A 20,603-nucleotide genomic window follows, 5' to 3' on the forward strand; every position below is an offset into this window, starting at 1 on the left:
ATGAGCTTACAGGAACAGCAAGACGATCGTTTCCAAAACATCTTCTAAAACCACTGACGCTCTGACTGGCTACGTAAGTACGGTATTACTTAGTTTCTTTTAAGTTGTAGCTTATTCACGGGCGAATGGCAATAGATTCTGGAGTCTCTGAATAAATTGCAATCAAAAATAGAAGAACATTGCAGTAGCGTTGATGAAAAATACGATAACATCATGAAGCGTCTCAATACTCTCGAACAGAATTTAGAAAGAATGAAGGACTCAAATACTAGCAAAATTGAAAAAAAAATCAGACTGAATCTGCAAAAAAAAAACAACACTCTCATGTCACTTTTACGTACAAACATTAGTTATTGCATTGATTTATATTGTTTATTTACAAGTTTAATGTGGAATAAAATTCTTTACTAACGGTATTTAATTTCATGATTTTTTTTTTTTGTATAATGTAATCGGACTTTCGAGCATTTGTGTTAAAGGCATATGGGGTTACACCTCCTGTTGATTATAGCACTGTAAACCTCTCTTGCTGCCATTTCGCATATGTATTCTCAGCTCTCTTGCTATATGCTGGATCAGATTTTAGAGAATGGTCGAGCAATAACATATATTAGCTTTTATCTAAATAAGATAGTTTCATAATTAAACTAAGCGTCAAAGAGTTCCGTCTGTTGCTGCGAAAAAAACTTGTACTGGAAGGGTGGCTTTGAAAATATTAATGCTGGCAGGCTGTCTGCTGCAGTTAAACCAAATAAATTATTCGACCTTTGATCGCGTCTTCATTTTTTATTTTTTCTTGGAATATTTGAACGCCTCAAATCCATCTACTCTTCTCTTTACTGCACACATACCCAGACTATTACTAATAGATTGTTATACCAGACACAACAGAAAACGTGTTGTGAAACTTTTACACATCCTTCGTTATTTATCAGCAGTCTATATGAATAATAACTCAGCGGGATCTACTCGAGCAGATCGATCTAGTGATCAACAGCAATCAATCGATGAGATTTTGAATACACCCATATTTCCTCCTGGGGATCCCAGGCAAAATGAAATAATGAGTGTCAATGCGGATGAATTAGCTGAAGTACTAGCCCAGTTCAGCGAAAGTGACGGTGACTCAACCCCTCTGTTTGGAAATACACCTTTAACACCGCAACCCACATCTCAACTAGCAGTTTCTCAACAACAAGACAACTTTAATACTACTACTGCTTCTTTTGCCATTGCCGACACTATTCAAACCACTTCTTCTGTCAGTAATAATCCTGCCGCGGCTTTCATTACAGCTCTAGGGGAAGTTAATACCGATGAAACCGATACGGTTGCTAATACTGATCAAAGAACGTTGGAAGGAGAAAGAATCCTAGCTCTCATGGCCAACCTCAAGGAAGGTAAGGCTATAAAAACTCTATTACGATCTATGAATATACTCTGATCCATCTTATCCTGAAAAAAAATAAAATTATTAGATCTTGATAAGAAAAATAACTTAATCATTGAACTCCATAAGAAAGCTGAGGCGTCAATGAAGGTTCAAATACAATTGGAAAAAAAGCTGGAAAACTCCAATAAAATTCAAGCCCAAACTGTTGTAGAAAACGATACTTTGAAAAAAGAAAACTCGTCATTAAAGAAACAATTAGGCCAGCAACTGGCTAAAGCAGAAACCATTACCTTGAAAGAAAAACTTGCCGACATGGAAAAAACCATTCAACAACAAGCAGTAAGCTTCCAGCAATTTCATTATTTTACGTATGGAAGAGAATAGACTGACGTTTTTTATGACCTTTCTTATCTTTTTTCAGATCAATTTGAAGCAAGCTGAAGCCCAATGTGCTCATTTTCAAAATTTATGTTCATCTGGCGCCTCCTCTCCCTCAGCTACAGTCGTTGATAATGTTACCGCTTCCGCTGCTCAACTTGAGGAATTGAAAGAAAGAATTAAGCAGCTAACAGAAGAAAATGAGGAGCTGATTGATGCAAACATGAAACATGAAATGGACTTGAATGAAGCTGAAGATGTACGTGAGGAATTGAAAGAGCGTTGCGATGCCTACGAAAAGGAACTTGGAGCCCTAAAGGAGCAGTGTGAAGCATATCAAAAGGAAGCAGAGATGTGGAAAGAAAATTGCAGAAATCGCGAGAAAGAAGAGGCTCTTTCTACAGAGCGTTGCGATGCCTACGAAAAGGAACTTGGAGCCCTAAAGGAGCAGTGTGAAGCATATCAAAAGGAAGCAGAGATGTGGAAAGAAAATTGCAGAAATCGCGAGAAAGAAGAGGCCCTTTCAACAGAGCGTTGCGAAGCCCATGTGCAAGAAGTAAACATATTGAAAGAACGCTGTCAGACGTTGGAACTAGAGTTGATTACCCTCAAAGAACGCTCTCAAGCCGATGAGCAGACCATTAGGAAATTGGAAGAACAATGTAAAGATTACGAGAAAGAAATGAAAAGTGCGATCAAGCGTTGTAGTGCTTGTCATATGACCGACAGTATCAGTAATGATTCAGAGTCCCTTAATCACGACCCAGTTGAGGAGAAAAGTAATTGCAATACTAAACGAACAGAGATCATGAATTTAGAGGAAGAATGCCGAAAGAAAGACGCAGAAATCTCTGCTCTCAAAAACGTACAGATAGAACAAGCTTCCCAAGAACCCTCTACTTATCACAATCTTGAGGTGAAAGAACTTAAAAAACAATGTACAGCATACGAAAATGAAATTATCGAGTTGAAGCAATGCTGCCTTGACTTCCAAAAATGCTTTTCTCTCGTAAATAACCGAATTAATTCAGTGCTAAACAAGCCAAGATCTCCCGTAACAGCAATGTCCTTGCAAGAACAGCGCGAGCAACAAATACCATTCGAGCAACTATCACAACAGTTAACGCAACAACCGACAGTTAAAACATTACAGGAGGCAAATCAAGCGAGGCAGCAAGTGGAGAAGCAACCAGTACAACCAGTAAAGCAGAGAATACCGCAACCAACACAATCAGCACAGTCAACGAAATCACAGTTAATCCATCTATCGACAGAAGTCTCTGGACTCTCAGATACACAGAAAGCAGCATTGCAGCTTTCACAACAGTGTCAGCAAGAACAACTTCGTATTAGCCAAGATAAGCCATTGAAAAAACCAACAAAGAAGCCCACCAAACTTCAGCGATTTGTCAATGCACGAAATCCATCAAAATTGATAAAGTATCAACCCTCGTTTAATTATCAGGCTCCTGTTGTATCTACAGAGGAAACATCGTCTTCAGCTTCTTCTGTGGTAATGCCTACCATTGGCACTAAGCGACAGTCCACTGGTTCCATTGAAAATCAGGGTGATAATGGTAATAGCACATCTGTTCAGCTCACCGATGCCTCTGACACTACGTCTTCCATTTCCGCTGAGACACTCAACAAGAAGCAGAAAGTATCGCTAAGTTGGCCTGATATTGTCAATAATTACCTCAAAAACGGAACATTACCAAATAACGACGAACTGAAAGAAGCATTTGAAACTTTTTACACTGATGTTTCAGCATTGTACAAAAAGGCCAAATCAAGCGCTATCCTTTCTAATAAGGCATTCGATATTGCTAAGACTACTAATGTCGGTGATCTCACGATAACGCTGCCTACTGTCCTTGCTAATTCAGAAAAAACGGCTATTGTTGCTGTGGCTTTAATGTCAAAAGCCGATGTAAGTACTATAATATTTTGGCTCTTTCTTTTGTGCCTTTCTGAATACCGGTCCTCTTTTTCTTCGTTTCAACTCTTTAGGTCAATGCCGTTGAAGGATTCAAGAGAAAACTAGCGACGGAGCTTAGGGATTTGGCCGTTGCTCAAAAGAACGCCGCCCAAACCAACTTATTATTGTAATTCCTCAAAAAAATTTTGTTCATAGAATGCCTGCCTTAACAGCTATACTAATCATGCTTGATTATATAATACTATTAGCCGTTATTATCGCCTGTATATCGCTTGCTGCAAAGTTACAAACGATGTCAACTCATTGCTTCATGTTATGATTGAAATTCTTCGTTCGCCTACAGATAAAAAAGTAAGCGGAAGTTTGGTGAATATTGCCTATATCTGGTATGATGCGTTCCAAGGTTATGCGGACGATTTTCTGTATGTCACTTTCCAACACTGTATCTGTTGTACGATTGCTAAAGCAGATGTAGGTTCAATTATCAACTGTAATTTCTTTCTTTTAACAGCAGAATCTAAACATTTGTTTCCAACAGGAACCTATTTACAAAAAAATGGCTAAGAAGTTTGACTGGGTTGAACAGCCCAACTTGAAACAACAAGAAGATACAGCTGTTGACTTTCTCAAGTCAGGTAAAAGAATAGATGTGATAGACGAGGTATCAATTCTGTAAACTTACACATACTTTTGTGTTTCGCTAGACATCCCCAATGAACGGAAGGTTATTTACGTCATGTCATTGTTTTTATGCCTCAGTATCAAAAAATGGAGCAGCTTATACAACGAATATCTCTTACCGCTACTGCAGCACATGCATGTACCGTACATCAAAGAGGCCATAGCGACTTTAGGAAGCCATGGTGTTTCACTTAGCGTGTTTATTGATGATCTGCCAGGTGTTGATTTTCTTGAAGATTTGTTTGAAGCAGATGAAGCCGAGGAGCTCAAAGATATCCTTCGAGGAAGAACGTTTCTTCGAATCTAAACTATATCCTCGTTTTTAACAGAAATCAACTAGTGCTTGGAAACTCGTGTTATTCAAAATCACATTCGTTCTTTGAGTTTGTCTTAGAGCGAAAAATATTTATACATCGGATACCCTTATTTATTGAAGAATTGTACTTGAAATAAAGTTTCTCTCACCGTCAAAAAATGCTTGTTGACTTTACGAAAAGTTTTTGCTATGATTTATGTAGTGGACAGTCGTACAGTCTTTTGAATGAAAATATGTTCACCACTTGCGAAATCCATATAGAATACACGAAATTGAAAAACCCAGGTAAAGCATTAGTACACATCTTTGCAAACAAAGAGAGTCTTCTTACAATGTTAAAACTTCAGTTCCTATTTGGGAAAGACAATGTTGAATTGATGTGGGATCCTGCTTAATACACGAGCAAATGCAGCGAGTTTGTCCTCTCTACTTTGGCAGGAAGATCTATTATATTTTTTGCAGCCATTTCCTTTCAAATTCCGAATATTATTTCTTAATACATACTTTGACCTTCTACTGTAGTAAATGTATATGATCGCTATTTCGCGCTCATTGCCAGTTACGAAAATAGTGCGACATTGCTGCTAGTGTTGAACAGTAAGATTCGCCGTTCACGTATTTGCTACAGCATAGCAGAGCTCTCTAAAATTCGATATATTAAACTCAACCGTTACTAAAAATCATTAAAGACATCTTTTCTTTTATACCATAAAAAAGAGGACGGTTCCATGGCCTTTTTATAGGTGCAATAAGATTGTTAAATAATAATAATATTACCCATGATGTTACAACAAAAAGTATCCTCACGCTTGTTGAGTATTTGCAAAGGACTTGCTATTCCTCTGATTGAAGGGCACTTTACAACACGATTGTCTCTACAACACAGCAGCCTGGTGAAGAATTGAACTTCAGCTATAAACCTTTTTTCAGGATAATGAACATCCCAGGGGTAGACCGTTTCCCTATCTATTAAGTCAATGCCAAAACTTCATTTCGGACATTCGTCAACAAAACAGCTTACAAGACAATATTCTCAATGTGTAAAGAATTTTGGCTAAAGCTATGATTACACGAAAAAAAAGCAGCCTAAAGTATCAAACTGAAAATTGGCTCCCCTTCTTTCTTTTGAAGTTTAGTTCAGAAATAGATTGTCACAATCATTTATTCCAATAACAAAAGACAAAAGTGCTTCAAGCACAGATTTGAAAAGCCATGCATTGTTATTGAAAGGTGGATTTATTCGACAGGTGGGTTTGCGACTTCAAAATAGAAGCAAGAGGTCTGGGAAGAAATGCATACTGACCTTTGTGTGGTTTTTAGAGCGGTGCAGGCATTTATTCGCTGCTTCCGTTTGGTTTACGAACCATCGAAAAGATTGAGCGTATTATAGATGCAGAAATGCAGGCAATTGGGTGTCAAAAATTATCCTTGCCGACACTCCTCAACCCGGATAACTGGAAAAAAACAGGTCGATGGAATGGAGTCATAGGAGAGGTACAAAGCAGCTTTCGCAGATATGTAAACCTTAATCATTTACTAACATCATAGATTGGCGGTACAGTTCTTCCGCTTCAAAGATAGAAAAGAATCAGATATGCTCCTGGCACCTACTCATGAAGAAGAGATTACGCAACTTATAGCAAACGATCTAAGGACAATCAAACAGTTACCTATACGGCTTTATCAAATTGGACGTAAATACCGTGACGAACTTAGACCTAGAGCAGGTTTATTGAGAGGACGCGAATTCATCATGAAAGATCTATATTCATTTGATGCTACGCAGGAAGAGGCCTATATTACTTACGAACAAGCGGGACAAGCTTATCAGAATATATTCAACCGTATAGGTGTGCCGTTCGTCGTAGCCGAAGCGGACAGCGGAAACATTGGCGGATCCAAATCACATGAGTACCATTTGCTTTCGAATATTGGTGAAGACACGTTATTAACATGCCAAAAATGCGGGTATACAGCAAATGAGGAGTTAGCAGTTGGGAAATACAATCCTAATAGAGAGGGTGTAATGACAGAGGAGCATTGGAATAATAATGATATGTTAAAATGGTTAAGGATCGGAAGTAGAGTACAAGCAACTCTATTAGAATGGAGAGTGCTATCAAATCGAAAAATTAAAGGGCAGAATGATAACAGCCATGTAAAAGGATTAGCAGCTGTTTTGACACCATTCGGACGAGAGGCAAATACACTTAAAGTACAAGCATCTCTAAATACATATTTAAGAAAACAGCAAAAAATAGACAACAATGCAGTACTTGACATACATATCACAAACGAACTACCAAAAGAAATCAGCAACCTACAACATCTATTTTTAGATACAGCGGTCAGTATTCAGTTACCGGAAGAAATAACTAATTCAGCAGATATAACGATACATCAGCCTGATCATTACAGGTTAGCGAAAGAAGGCGATCATTGTGTTTCTCGCGAGTGTGAAAACAGTAATAATGAACTTTCCTGTGTGAAAGCGATTGAATGTGGACATACATTTTACTTGGGTACAAAATATTCATCTGCGCTAAATTGTACTTACGCAAACGATAAAAACGAAAAATTGCCCGTTGAAATGGGTTGTTACGGTATTGGTATCTCTCGATTGCTGGCAGCTATAGCTGAAATTCGTGCTGATAGCAAAGGTATCGTGTGGCCTCAAGCTATAGCACCCTTCAAATTTTGTATTGTGACAACAAACTCTCGTAAGCCAGAGTTGAACGACTTTGCTGATAAGGTGTATGATCAACTAAAAGATTCAGTCTTGATGCATGAGAACGATATCATGATTGATGATCGAAATATTGGATTTGGTGAAAAAATGACAGATGCTGAACTTATTGGGTATCCATACACGGTCATTGTCGGCCCCAAAGCACTCCAAGATGGACAATTGGAGATAAAAGAACGTATTCAGTTCAAGGAGAGCCATAAAACTACTGTTCCATTGAATGAATTGGTGTCCTTTTTCAAAAGAGAACTTTGCGTACAATAAAGATTTGAAATGATTGCCATCATAACGGTTTTGAGGCTTTTCTTGTTTCCAGTCAAAAATCACTCCCGCTTGGCATACACTGGATGATTTGATTTTTAAGCAGTCACATGTAACTGAAAGGATTGCTCCCTTCTTACAGGTCTAATCATTGTGCAGAAGCAGCATTCATAAAATTCTCCACTCCCAAAAAGAACAATTACAATGTGGGTGCACTTATACTTTATTTATTTTTTTTTTCCGTTTATGTGAATTGCATGAATGAATTCGACGAATTTGGTTCGTTGGTTTCACTATTTTTTTTTTTATTTCCTCAAGCAAAGTTAAACAAGCTTGAAGAATCACCGTCTTTTCCCTTTCCCTCTCAACTTACATTAGTAGATATACTTATAAAGCCAACTCTACTCTTTCTTTTTTCAAGTCATACGCCTAAAAAAACTAGTATAATAGAGCATGTCAGCTACTACTATAGACAATATTCGACACAAAGGTCATGTCAAATTTTTTAATTCAGTGAAAGGATTCGGTTTTATAATACCTGATAGACCGACGGAAGGAAATGAGAATGAAGGTAATTACGAAATTGAGATCTCGATCGAGAGCTGCAGAAGCAATACTCAAAATCTGTGTTTTTAGAGGTGTTTGTTCATCACACGGCTATCTATAACAACGGTGGGTTCAAAAGCCTGGCAGAGGTAATAAAGGTTATCTGTATTTTTTATCAATTCTGCCATTATCTTTTCTAATTTTGAAAATTAATGCAACTTTGCAAATGCTATGCTCTGATATTTGTCTGCAGGGTGAGGAGGTAGGCAGAAAATGTTATTTTTTTATAGTACTGGATCAGTTGCTGACTGAATAACTGCAGGTCGAATTTGATTTGATTCAAGGACCAAAGGGCATGCAGGCATCAAACGTCACTGGCCCTGATGGAACTCCGGTGAAAGGTGATCCTAGAGCACCATATCACCGAAATCAAGCAAGGTAAGCTCTAAAGACCAGCCTCGTCAGATATTGGAATAATTTTGGTTAATTTAAAAAACATTATGCTTAGTGGGGGCTATCGTCGTAACAATAACTTCAATCAATCAAACTACAGCAATATCTACACAGCAGGCGGCATCTATTTAGATCCATATGGAATGCCCATGAGCCACTATGGTGATATACCCCTATGGGCAACGCCATATAGTACGAACAGTGGTGATCCAGAACAACAACAATTTTCTTCATCGCTACAACAACAACAACAATCTATAGCTATTGCTGGTAGCAACAACAGTTCTCATCATCACCAAGGATACAATCGATTGCCTCCACAATTTCATTCACAACAACAGTTTCATGCAGGTGTTTATGCACCACCAATGTTTCAACAACCACCGCCACCAACTTCACTAATTCACCAGCCACAGCCGGTAGTACCACCCAATCCTAATGCTAATACGCCCATGTTTTTGTATACAACCAATACACCACCTTTTCCAAACACAAATAGAAGCAGTGGTGCTACTTCTCCATCACACCAGCAACAACAGCAGCAACAGCAGCCGCATACTCCAAGCACAGAAAATAATACTACCTCTTGAGCTTTTTTAATTACACTTCGAAGTATTTCTATGGTTTAATGCTTTCGATACTCGCTGTAAAGGAATAATTTATATCACGAGGAGAGTGGCAAAAGCACGTGTTCATCAAGATGATTTCATTCTAGTTTTTATTAAAAAGTCCTTTACAAAGGGAAACAAGGGGAGCGATGATTAAATAAACCGTACAACAGGTGCTGACCTGTGACAATAATTATGCTTATGCTGATAACATGAGGAATGTATTGGGATTTGTAAAATGGATTTTCGATTGGATTTGTTTGGCTTGCAAACGGGATGTGGTTGTACAACTATATTTGATAGAAGGATGGATGGGGAATGGCTATACAAAGCCTTCTTGATATCATAATCATCGTTTCCAGCACGATGTTCGGTATATTCTAATGGTTTTGAAATTTGATTCGCCTGTTGGTATAAGAGTCTGTCTAGAGGAAGATCATCATCTTCTAATGCTTCGTCATCATCATTGTCACTATCAACATCGCTGTCATCATCACTACAGCTATCCTCTTCTTGCTTTTCTTCTTCTACATTACAGTCATATTTGACTATATCAAAAATAGATTCCTTTGTTGAAGGTCCTTGTATACTTCTACTGAAAAGATCCAAATTCTTTTGCTGTAGAGTGACCAGCATTTTTTTCAAAAGAAGATGTTTTGAAAGTGGTATCGAAGTTTGATGAAGCAATAATTTTTGATACGTGCTGCAGTAGAGCCTCCAGGCATGCCATTCATCTTTGGGTCCATCGCTCGCATTCATAATAGGATCGTTCGGTAAATACATTGCTCGTCGGTTGTGGGATGACCGTTTTCTTAATATGAAGTCTACTTTATCCAGTTCTTCGTTTGATCGTCGACGCTGTACGTTGAAGGAAATTGGGCTGCGGTAATACGTATGCTTAGCATCATTCTCTTTTATTTCTATGGAGTCTTCGCTGTCAGAAACACCCAATATATCATCTTGATCATCAATTGTTACAAGACTGTCATTATCGTCTTCTTGTCGTTGTCTTTGCTGTTTAACCGTGGGTCTTATGAAGGATGAAAAAGAACATCTTCTTTTTTGTGATGGATAAATGAACTGTAAGAGTCGTCTGAAATGAGAAGATCCTTCTGTTGTTTCACTATTGTTGGTATCATCCCCTCTACTAGCTTGACGGGCAAGCGATGGTTTTGTTCTTCCTTCTGTCGATAGAAAGAGTGAAGCTGAAGAATTGCGTCTCATTCTTGCGTCCATATCTTGAGGGGTGGTATATGAATAATGCATTTGAAAAAGAAAGATGGTAAGAACACAGAAGAAAAGAAAAAGGCTTCCTTTTTATAATAAAACTGACAGGAAACGATATCGTCGGTCTGACATTTTTTGGTTTGATATTCGTATCAGAGGAGGTTTACTTTGTGGTTTTGGGGGTCTAGAACTCACCCACATTAATGTCTCATTTCAAATATTTTTTGGGTTCCTGATCGTCGTCTCTGTGCTAATTTACCTGGAGACAAGCCTATTTGTTTGCGGAATTCAATGAGGCGCACAAAGAAAAAAAAAATTGAAAAAAAATCACGTTTTGACTAAAATGGTCCAGATTTTAGAAGATTTTTTCCTTTTCAAGATTGATAAGTTAGTGAAAAGGATTCGAATACTTCAGCTATGCTTATACTAGGATTTGTTTGTAGGACTTTCAGACTTATAAAATTCAGTTCCTAACAGAACTACTGTTCAAAGATGAATGGAAGATAATTGTATAAAAAGGAGGACGCACTCACTAGACTTTTTTTTGCAAGGTCATTGAATTTCTTCAAGAAGGGATTAAGAGTTATTTTCTGTATCTAAACTTAGTATGTTACTTACTACCAGAAGCACTAATCCTGACACAACCGCCCTCAAGATTGTTTCACTTCATCGTTTTTTCTGTCGAGAGTCCTTTTACGACAGGATATATAGTGTCGTGAAAACATGATTCGTCTTGATTGACGAATCGTTGATATAATGACACGTTCCTGTGGGTTGAAAAGCATTTCTGCAGTAGGCATAAGCTATCTAGATGAATGAACATCTTTCGTTGCATCCGAGTTTCTGCTACCCTGGGGGAAGCTTCGGCAGGAACCAGTTACTGGATGGTTTAATTAGCCTTTTGCCCCTAAACTCAAGTTTGACTATCAATTTGCACGTCAGGACCGCTAAGAGCCTCCACCGGAGTTTCCTCCGGCTTCACCTTACACAGGCAAAGCTCACACATCTTTCGGGTCTCAATGTAAAACTGGTCTTGCATGAGTCTTTATGTATCAAATTATATAATTGTAGAATAAGCCAAGCTTCTCAAGGAAAAATTATAGAACTTTCGATTTACCATTTATTTCTTCGCCGTTGACTGAAAAAGAACGGGGAGAGAAGAGAGGAGTTTGTTCAATCAAGAAGACCTCTATCATTGGGATTCAAAAGGGTAAGTCAACAATAGGTAATCAACGATCTACTGCAATTGTCTCAGCTTTATTACTCTCGATGAATTGCTTGAAGATTTGTACTCTTACAGAGACCATATTTGACATTTCTGGCACATGCTTGCCAAATACAGCTCCAAATTGATAATTTATTAGCACTGTCTGTCCTACAATGTCTTGATTGTTTTTTCAATCATTTTTAGGCGTGGAAGTCTTCCTTCTCGAAGCTAGTGTATGTAATGGCATACTATCACTACCGTCATCATCACTATCGTCATCATCGAAAGTTGTTATCTGTTTGTTGCTATTGCGTCTATTATAATACAGTGGTTGCTGTCGCTCTGTTGGTTGTGGGTCCAAATATGTACCAGCCAAATCGTACAGTCTATCGTTGATTAAATGCCGCATACCCTCTTCTTCGTCATTTACAGAATACTCTGCTTCGCTGTCGGAAATGAAACTACCCGAATCGTAGTAATAATCGTCTTCATTTACTGCATTCTTCAACTCGTTAGCTTCCATCTCTTCCACAGACGCTTCGGGATGTTCTTCCCTAAAACGTCTGTTTCGCTCTTGCTGATGCTTATATTTCGACGAGAAAATAGACGGTCGCAAATCATCAGGATCACGCGGTGGCCAGTAATATGGTGTGCGAGGATCTGTGCCAGGAATAACTGGATACGTCAGTCCGTCACCTTGTGCTTTTTGGGGCCACAACCATAATAATGGTTGAGGACCAAGAACTTCACAAATATTTTTGTAGAATCCTACATCAAAAGGGTATCGGATAGGCGGTATTTTTCCCCTTTGCACAAGTTTCTCCACTTTGCTCCTTTCGTGTGCTTCTATATTACTTTGATTTCGAGACAAGCAATAAAGTTGATAGCAGGTCAAGATTCCAACGCAGAATAGGACAGTAAAAGAGAGGACAAAATTTAAAACCATGAAAACGATTTGAATAGTGGTTGGTTCAGCATCAAACTATGAATGCAAACATCATCAAATCTTCTTGTTGCAAAGGCTACGTATTTCCAACTTTCCATTTCTCGTTACCTGAAAATGTCGTATGGCATTCATAATATATCGTACTCTGCCAACCAATAAACAAATAATGTATGTACATGCTAAATTCGCAAAAACGATAAATCTAATAAAATGGCCATAGTTATCGTGACCCACACAATTATTTATCCATGGACAATGATGATCCATTCTCAGTACACAGCGGCGACAGTAGCGACAATGATGGCTTCTTGGGGGCTTATACCGTTTGCATGATTTACAATAACGAGGTCCAGTGATACCTTCTGATGGTATTTCTTTTGCTATCATCAAAGAAGTGGGTGGTTCCTGAGAATAAAGAAACGGAAAGAAAAATCAGAACTTTATTTAATCAAAGAAAGAAAGAATGAATGACTCAAGGAGTTTGTCATTTTCGTTTGAGCAATTTACCCAATCAATAGGAACTTTACCGGGATCAGTTATTACTGCTAGATAATAGTTGTAGAAGATCATGATGACGAGGATGTTGAGAGGAAACAACTTCATTAAGCTGGTTGAATTCCACCAGCCGTAGGCTGGTAGGAATAGGAACAACTGTGACGAATAAGCAATGAATGCTATAAGTGACACTACAACGATAACAAAGAGTTTTCCAGGAATATATTCTAACATAAACTATACTTTTTGAAAGAAAGGGTATACATATAGGAATAAAGAGGCAAGTTGACGTTCGGGGAAAGGTAAGACAATTTATAAGCTACGACCTGAAAGTACACCTTTTGCCAAAATGATGTCGCAAGCAAAAAAAAATTAAAATGTCGCACTTTTTTAGACAGTGTCGTATGTTTTTTAGAAAAGAATATCGCACAATTCAGGAAAATTGTGTGAGAATATAGTGCCGTTGGCCAACAGTAACCTGTGGCGTCATTATTCGGCTTCAACGTTTAGGCTTCATCATCACATCCAAATACAACAAGCATCAGATATAGGGGTGATCCGCAAACGGATGTTCACCCGGACCAGTTCCAGAAAAAGAGTAAAATTCTAAAAGAAATCCCTTATAGACATGGTTCTTGTTGAGATCTAAAACGCACTTTAAGACCTTATTTCATTGATGCGCAAACACTCTTTCGCTTACAATGACAGTAGAAAGTTTTTTTTATCTGCAGGAATGCTCAAATTACTGAATTGCTTGCAGGAGTTCATTTTAATATCCTCGAGAACAGTGGTAGGATGTGCTTCTATGAAGCTTATAAGGTGCTTCATGTGGTTTCTTCTTTCTTTTTTGCCTGGTGCAACTAATTTTGTTGGTTGGCTCTAAAGTTACGAAAATGGTCTCAACCACTCGCCAAACTTCATGTTTGAACCAAAAATGAAAGTCGAGAGCAATTGTCCAAAATAGAATACCTTTGGAACAATTTTTCGTGATTATCATGAAACGTGATGAAGGGCATGAATAGAATAGAGGCAGTCAGAAAATAGCAAAACACGATTTTTCGCTGCTGAGTTTTGGAAGTGACAACAGATCAATGTAAAAAAAATATCAAGGTTAGCCTGCACCCAAAAAGCTATTGGCCGCCCTTCTATATTGTAACTGTAAGCTGTATCAATGAATAGGCTTTTAACTGTTTAAAAATACAAAGACAAAGACTATTTCTACGAAAAAAGATCAAATAAGGCATAAAAAGGAGTTATGAACGGTTATTGAAAGTGAAGCTCTCGTTGTGGTAGCTCCAATAAATTACTCAGAATCTCTTTTAAATTAATTCAATTTGGTTTGGCCCACTTTTCGGTCTTTTTTATACTAAACATTTCATAGATGTCGATCGAGGAAAGGAATCGAAGACCTGCCAGTAAGATTCTACTTAGTTGACAACACTTACATTGGGATTTCCATTGAACTTTTCTTATTCTAGATACTGCCTTCAAGCAGCAGCGCTTAAAAGCTTGGCAACCATTACTAACACCCAAAACTGTACTACCCACACTATTTGTTGCGGGCATCATCTTTGCTCCATTAGGTGGTGTTTTTTTGTATGAAAGCGATACAGTAACGTACAGCGACAGTACAAGATGAAAATAACTAGAACAACTGCAGACTGATTTTTGTTATTTCCTTGATCATGTGTTAGGTTAATGAGATTGTTATCGATTATACCAACTGCATGCATGCCAATTCAACAGCTGTTTCACTTGATACACACCTTTATTCATACAAATTTACTGATGAAGGAAGCGGGCGTATGTTATAGTGTTGTTTACGAAAGTGATGCTTGACAAGTAACTCATAGTCTCTACTTTAGAATTATATGCGCCTACTTATAGGTTTGAACCAAGTACTGTAGAAGGAGAAGCAGGCCACTGCCTCATTCGATTCAGCGTCCCAATCCAATTGAAGACACCCATATTTTTATATTACAAATTAACAAACTTTTATCAAAATCATCGTAAATATGTCAAGAGTTTAAGCTACAATCAGTTACACGGTGATGTGATCACACAAGCAGATGCAGCTAGCTCTTGTTCCCCACTAGGAGTAGATGCGAACAATAAGATATACTATCCTTGCGGACTGATTGCGAACTCAATGTTTAATGGTACATAAGTATAGATCAAAGTAGTTTTGTTTGAGGTACATCCGAGTAGACGAACTAATTCCAATTTCCTTTTATTAGACACATTTGAAGTGACATTTATCAACCCACCAGGAAGCACAACAAGTGCAAAAATGGGTTTTAGTAGCGAAGGCATTGCATGGCCATCAGATAAAAAAAGGCTGGCTACCACACAAATGAATCCTGCTGATTTAGTCCCTCCTCCCAATTGGCAAAAAAAATACCCCAACGGATATACAGCCGAAAATATATTCAAACCACAAGAAGATGAGCATTTCCAAGTCTGGATGAGAACAAGTTGGTATCCCACCTTTAGAAAATTATACTCAGCATTAAGAGAAGGAACACTTGAAGCAGGAACGTACGAAGTGAACGTTACTCTAAGTAAGTTCTAAGGAAACAAGGGCAATTGTCTGAGGTGGCGATTCTGATTTTTGTTCTTTCATTAGATTATGATATTACAGCTTATGGAGGCACTAAGTCTATAGTCGTTACAGGTACTTCTTTTTTGGGAGATAGGAATCCTTTTATGGGCCTATCATGGATTGTTATGGGCTGTGTTTGTACACTTTTGGGTGTTATCTTCTTGGGTTGGCATTTCTTCAAACCAAGGTAAAAAGAAAACTTCTTTCAGAAAGAGGCAAGCTTACTAATACCATTATGCTGACTTAGGAAATTGGGTGATCATGATCGCTTAGCTTGGCATCAGAGCTCGTAACTTCAGCCCCTTCAAAACCAACATTTTATTCAGTACACTACATTACATATTTAACGTAACCAATCGCATAATTTTCAAAATAAACTCCAACAGACTCAGCACAGGACTGCAATATTTATTCGAGGGAAAAGTGTAGCATTACTATTTACAATTTGGAGAGGGTATCTTTTCTAATTTACAATAAATTTGTCTCATTCGTTGAAACAAGCTACAATTACATAAACATTACTCATTGGAGCTTGTTGAATACTATTTTCGTTAAATATTCAGGACCAAAGAATAATTTGATAAATCTTTTTGTTGCGTCTTCAATAATGTGAATGTACCTTTTGTTTATTTCACATTGCTGAACATGCTGTTGCTCTTTAAAGGTAATTTTCTGTTCTTTGAGATAATTAACCATGTACTGAATTGATTTACGAATGACGCTTTCACTGTAATGGATCGTGTAGTCACCGCAGTATGTTAACATGTCTTTGTAGTTTCTGGATTGTAGAAACCGCGTAAAACTCGATTCTAGTAAAATATAGATGGATGCTTTTGCGTCTGAAAAAAGTGCATTCAAAGTAGCTCTCTGGTTATTGTTATGAGAGTGAGCTGCATCTTCTTTCAAGAATGGAGAACAAGAGATAATCTTCATCCTCTTACCGATAGCACGCTTCACTTTGTCTTCAAGGTTGATTTCAAAATCGGCATCGTCTGAAACATACTGGTCAAATATTTGCTGTGCTAATGCCTTTTGCTCCGCTATTGTTAAAAACTGCATAGTTTCATACTGTTCCACTTCTAAGTAAAAGAACTGAACAGTAGCACTCTAGGTTAGTGACTATCACGAGCTCAAACAATCGTAACTATCAACTCACCAAGTTTTCGGAGCTATATTCGCTCAGCAAGAAATGCAGAAAGTAACATAGTGGTACCTTTGATTCCAACATAGCCTTTACACCTTCTTTCCTGATCTCGCTAATACAAACATCAATTGGTGTAATTTCTCCGAAAAAGGAATCAAGTTTACGCGAAGATCGTTTCATTTTTGTTTTGTAGGATTGGTATATATTAGTAATATCATCATCAGTTTCTAATAAAATATTGTTGGGGCTACATGTCTGAGAACCAACTATCTTTGTAATATTGATAGCTGCGGCAGCCACTAAGCTAGCACGTCGCGAAGAGGTGGCAGTTGATGGCTTATCATTGCCTATATCGCTGAGAGATGATCTCCTCGATTTCGATATTGATTTCTGTGTTCTCGTGGACAGAAGATTGTCAGTGGGTGAATTGTCTGAACCGGTAGGAGAGGTGCTACTTGGTCTGTTGTTGATATGGGATAACCGATGTATTTTGGTCATCAACGATAAAAAAAAATTGTAAGAAAGAAAAAGGTATGGTATTGAACTGCAAAAAGGAGAATGGGAAGAGGTAAGAAATAAAAAAAGGTACAGTTGAAAAAATATAAGTCGATCTTTTTTGTAATCATAAAATTTCTTCGTGTGATATTGCTGCCAACGTTAATAAATCAAAATCTTATCCAGTTATTCCGGCTCTTCCCAGAGGCTGACTCATGAACTACTTTAATGAATCAGAAACATATTGATGAAAGACGCGGTAGCGAAAGGCTATAGTTTAAAATTCAGCCTATCATACAATGTATATTCGGATGCCGGAAAAGAATGCTTGTAGGTATGCGAGCAATGCCCCTTCCGATTGGGTCTCACTTGTAGGTGCTGTCTAGCGTTGTGGATAGCTTGCTCGTTGGCATAATAGGACTGTTTCAGGACATAGCAGTCTGTTCTAAAAGCCAGTCATCAAATTTATATGTATGCAATGTTGGGAAAGATTGTGATCTTATGACAATTTTCCTTGTCGCAAGAACGGTACGCGTAGGTTACCGAGCAATAATATGCGATACCAACTTTTGCTCTACGTTATGATCGGCTTTCATTATGATCAGGGTAAAGTACACTTTTGTTGAACTCGTAAGAAAAGGCAAGATTGGTTCCATTGGCTTTCTGCCTTACTACAACAACCATGAGAGCTATCCAATATTTCCTTGTAAATGGAATCCTTAGATACTCTGTAGATCACAAAACACACCTTTTAAAAGGCTTGTGGTGCGCTTGTAATGACCACTGTATTGAATAAACAGGTTGAAAAAGGGCTATACACCTTTATTTTACAGTTAGAACATACGCTTTGCAATTTAATATTGAAAGGGATCAATGAAATCTAGGTCCATTTGGTATAATTCCATATCCAAAGTTTACAGATGAAAGTTGCTGTGCATGTATGCCTTTTTCTAAAAATACAAATTATTTCCAAAAACGTACAGCGCATCGCCCTATTTTTTTTTTCTACAAAAAAAGGATATCATTTACTGTTTTGGAAATTCATACACCCGCATCTCCGTGTTACTGATGATGGCGAACCTGAAAGTCTAAAATTACAAACGTTTGCCATATAAATGCAAGATTCGTACTTTTGAATAAAGTGAGGATATTGTGCGGTCGTAAATGACAATCTGAATCAAACTGGACGAACTTATATACTGCTTCTCAAGAGGTAGAGAAAGAAATTTTTAGATAATGCACTTTCTACTGTCTAGAATGTCTCGTTATGCGGTTGGACCATATCAATTTCCATAGTTGAAATAAGGTGCTATGTGCGAAGTAGTACCATATCCGCTTGACAGAATTGAGATGACATCAGCATATGTATAACAATCATCGAAGTTAAATCACACTATTTTATGTCTCAACGAGATGTTATGGGCTTTTCCAAGTATCATGATGGACTATGTCTATTATAAAAGTAAAACAACGTCGACTAAAAAAAAAGTCACACCACTTAGTATAGCCTTATTTCTGAAAAATTCTGCAACATAATTTTAGTACTCATATGATCCAGATTTTAGGATTATAGAAGGCGCATAATTAAGCTATTGCATTCCAGGATACAAGCTGATTAATGTATGTGTGTGTATTCGTGTTTGTGTCGTGGTGATACGATGGTGTAGAGGTTTAGTTGAGTTTAATCACAGAAAAAATTTGATAAACTGCCTTTAACATGATGAAAGTCTTTACCAATTTGCAGTTGGTCACATTTGTCTATAACAATCAAATACTAAATGTACTTGATAATTACAATTGCGAAAGGATTCATACGAAATTTATGCCAAAGAAGATCATACATTGCGGCTTTCGTAAAAGTGAGTCAACCTGGAAAGAAAACCGCACCTTGTTAATACCAAAAACGGAAATTATGGTAGATCTTTCGCCTTTTTACGCCTCCTCTGCTAAGAAAAAATTCTAGGGTCATCGTATCAATAGTAGTTGGATCATTGACAAAATACACAATGCATACTTAAACAAGCTCTTTAGGCAGACTTAATACTGTAATACACTATTAATTTGATTCAACCTGAAGACGTTAGTCTACAAATGTTTATGCCCTCTATCTTCCGGAGTATAAAATTCGAGTTGCCCGCATGACAGATTTTGGGATTTTTCATTTTCTTGGGATTAAACAGTTTACACTTCTCACGAAGGCCTGATTTAAAGAATGAATGAAAAGTTTGACGAAGCGTGCCATCAATATTTCTGCAACGGACTTTTAGCAGCCGTCGTTACTGATAGAGACGGTGTTGTAATATTGAAAAGTAACATCAAAGCATAGTCATAACGCGAACATCTGTAATTCTAATGACAGCTTTTTTGTATAGGCATTGCAAACGAAGCAATCGAGAGTCTTATTGACCCCACTATTTCAACAATGTTTGCGGTAGCCAATAACCAGGCAAGTATGAAAACTTTATTACTTCACTTATTAAACTTACTTGCAAATGGACTTGTATCATAAGGTCACCTTATAACGAGGGAACCAATAATATTAATTTTCGTACGCTCTATAAAAAAACTCCAAAGGCTTCAAAATTGGGACTTGCACAGAATAAGAAAATTGTCAGCGTTTACGATCAGTACCAGTTAATTCAATCAGATAAAAGCCCACTAATCATCACTTTAATAACAGAGCCATCTGCCAACACAGGTAAAAGTAAAAAAAAAAAAAAAAAAAAAGAAAAAAACTAGAAAAAATTAACTGATTTACTATATCAAATGGTTAATGTTTATTGTATCTGTATAAAAATGCAAATTAAGGTTTATTTGTAAGATTTAGTGATGAACTATCGAGTCTGACAGAGCCTTTTGTGGAAGCCTTGAATGAGTAACGAACAGGATAAGCGCTTTAAATAATCTCGAAATAAAATACCCCATAGTTCCTCAAACGAAGGGCTTCTGAAAACCTGAAATATAGTTAATTCATGCAAAGGGTTTCTATTTATCGGGCAAAAGAGGACAAAAATATGCTGGGCCAATCAACTGCCTGGAGTGAGTATGGGAGGGGCGCCCAGTTGAAGGTTTGGTATTAAAGATTCTATTGATCAAGGAAGGTCTGAGTGTAACAGTTAACCAAACAAAATTATCGAACTACCATTGTGTACTTTGACCCTTTTTC

At 37.5% G+C, this 20,603-nt stretch overlaps 9 protein-coding genes across 9 annotated transcripts; 6 read left to right on the plus strand and 3 right to left on the minus strand.

Annotated features, from left to right (window-relative positions):
- The first annotated feature begins 2,141 nt into the window (after window positions 1-2,141).
- Window positions 2,142-4,862, plus strand: BDF20DRAFT_870451 (uncharacterized protein). Its single transcript, XM_053081047.1, has 5 exons — window positions 2,142-3,701; window positions 3,782-3,876; window positions 3,959-4,181; window positions 4,249-4,345; window positions 4,415-4,862. The coding sequence occupies exons 1-5, from the start codon at window positions 2,250-2,252 to the stop codon at window positions 4,696-4,698; spliced, it is 2,151 nt and encodes a 716-aa protein (XP_052936525.1). The 5' UTR covers window positions 2,142-2,249; the 3' UTR covers window positions 4,699-4,862.
- Window positions 4,863-5,371: 509 nt separating this feature from the next.
- BDF20DRAFT_974642 (uncharacterized protein) lies at window positions 5,372-7,936 on the plus strand. The gene is made up of 4 exons (XM_053085061.1): window positions 5,372-5,747; window positions 5,844-5,954; window positions 6,028-6,201; window positions 6,269-7,936. Exons 1-4 carry the CDS (start codon window positions 5,685-5,687, stop codon window positions 7,715-7,717), a joined length of 1,797 nt encoding a protein of 598 aa, XP_052936526.1. The 5' UTR covers window positions 5,372-5,684; the 3' UTR covers window positions 7,718-7,936.
- A 17-nt stretch (window positions 7,937-7,953) lies between these two features.
- Window positions 7,954-8,780, plus strand: BDF20DRAFT_870457 (uncharacterized protein). Its single transcript, XM_053081048.1, has 2 exons — window positions 7,954-8,285; window positions 8,351-8,780. The coding sequence occupies exons 1-2, from the start codon at window positions 8,168-8,170 to the stop codon at window positions 8,458-8,460; spliced, it is 228 nt and encodes a 75-aa protein (XP_052936527.1). The 5' UTR covers window positions 7,954-8,167; the 3' UTR covers window positions 8,461-8,780.
- Window positions 8,532-9,389, plus strand: BDF20DRAFT_518445 (uncharacterized protein). The gene is made up of 2 exons (XM_053075652.1): window positions 8,532-8,698; window positions 8,769-9,389. The coding sequence occupies exons 1-2, from the start codon at window positions 8,616-8,618 to the stop codon at window positions 9,301-9,303; spliced, it is 618 nt and encodes a 205-aa protein (XP_052936528.1). The 5' UTR covers window positions 8,532-8,615; the 3' UTR covers window positions 9,304-9,389.
- Window positions 9,390-9,474: 85 nt separating this feature from the next.
- BDF20DRAFT_835588 (uncharacterized protein) lies at window positions 9,475-10,587 on the minus strand (the record flags this gene model as incomplete). The annotated part of the gene is made up of 1 exon (XM_053078854.1): window positions 9,475-10,587. One exon carries the CDS (start codon window positions 10,585-10,587, stop codon window positions 9,475-9,477), a length of 1,113 nt encoding a protein of 370 aa, XP_052936529.1.
- Window positions 10,588-11,945: 1,358 nt separating this feature from the next.
- Window positions 11,946-13,430, minus strand: BDF20DRAFT_820049 (DHHC palmitoyltransferase-domain-containing protein; the record flags this gene model as incomplete). Its single annotated transcript, XM_053077507.1, has 3 exons — window positions 11,946-12,737; window positions 12,810-13,106; window positions 13,209-13,430. The coding sequence occupies 3 exons, from the start codon at window positions 13,428-13,430 to the stop codon at window positions 11,946-11,948; spliced, it is 1,311 nt and encodes a 436-aa protein (XP_052936530.1).
- Window positions 13,431-14,577: 1,147 nt separating this feature from the next.
- On the plus strand, window positions 14,578-15,989 carry BDF20DRAFT_906146 (CDC50/LEM3 family; the record flags this gene model as incomplete). The annotated part of the gene is made up of 6 exons (XM_053083241.1): window positions 14,578-14,611; window positions 14,675-14,808; window positions 14,891-14,999; window positions 15,062-15,355; window positions 15,434-15,757; window positions 15,823-15,989. The coding sequence occupies 6 exons, from the start codon at window positions 14,578-14,580 to the stop codon at window positions 15,987-15,989; spliced, it is 1,062 nt and encodes a 353-aa protein (XP_052936531.1).
- A 763-nt stretch (window positions 15,990-16,752) lies between these two features.
- BDF20DRAFT_800590 (uncharacterized protein) lies at window positions 16,753-17,134 on the minus strand (the record flags this gene model as incomplete). The annotated part of the gene is made up of 2 exons (XM_053076367.1): window positions 16,753-16,890; window positions 16,955-17,134. Coding segments are annotated over 2 exons (318 nt in total), but the record flags the coding sequence as incomplete, so codon positions are not given.
- Window positions 17,135-19,649: 2,515 nt separating this feature from the next.
- On the plus strand, window positions 19,650-20,316 carry BDF20DRAFT_835592 (uncharacterized protein; the record flags this gene model as incomplete). Its single annotated transcript, XM_053078856.1, has 4 exons — window positions 19,650-19,746; window positions 19,810-19,937; window positions 20,012-20,135; window positions 20,246-20,316. 4 exons carry the CDS (start codon window positions 19,650-19,652, stop codon window positions 20,314-20,316), a joined length of 420 nt encoding a protein of 139 aa, XP_052936533.1.
- Between the last annotated feature and the right edge of the window lie 287 nt (window positions 20,317-20,603).

The sequence above is a fragment of the Mycotypha africana genome (assembly GCF_025528875.1).
Source record: "Mycotypha africana strain NRRL 2978 chromosome Unknown BDF20scaffold_5, whole genome shotgun sequence".
Taxonomy (NCBI): domain Eukaryota; kingdom Fungi; phylum Mucoromycota; class Mucoromycetes; order Mucorales; family Mycotyphaceae; genus Mycotypha; species Mycotypha africana.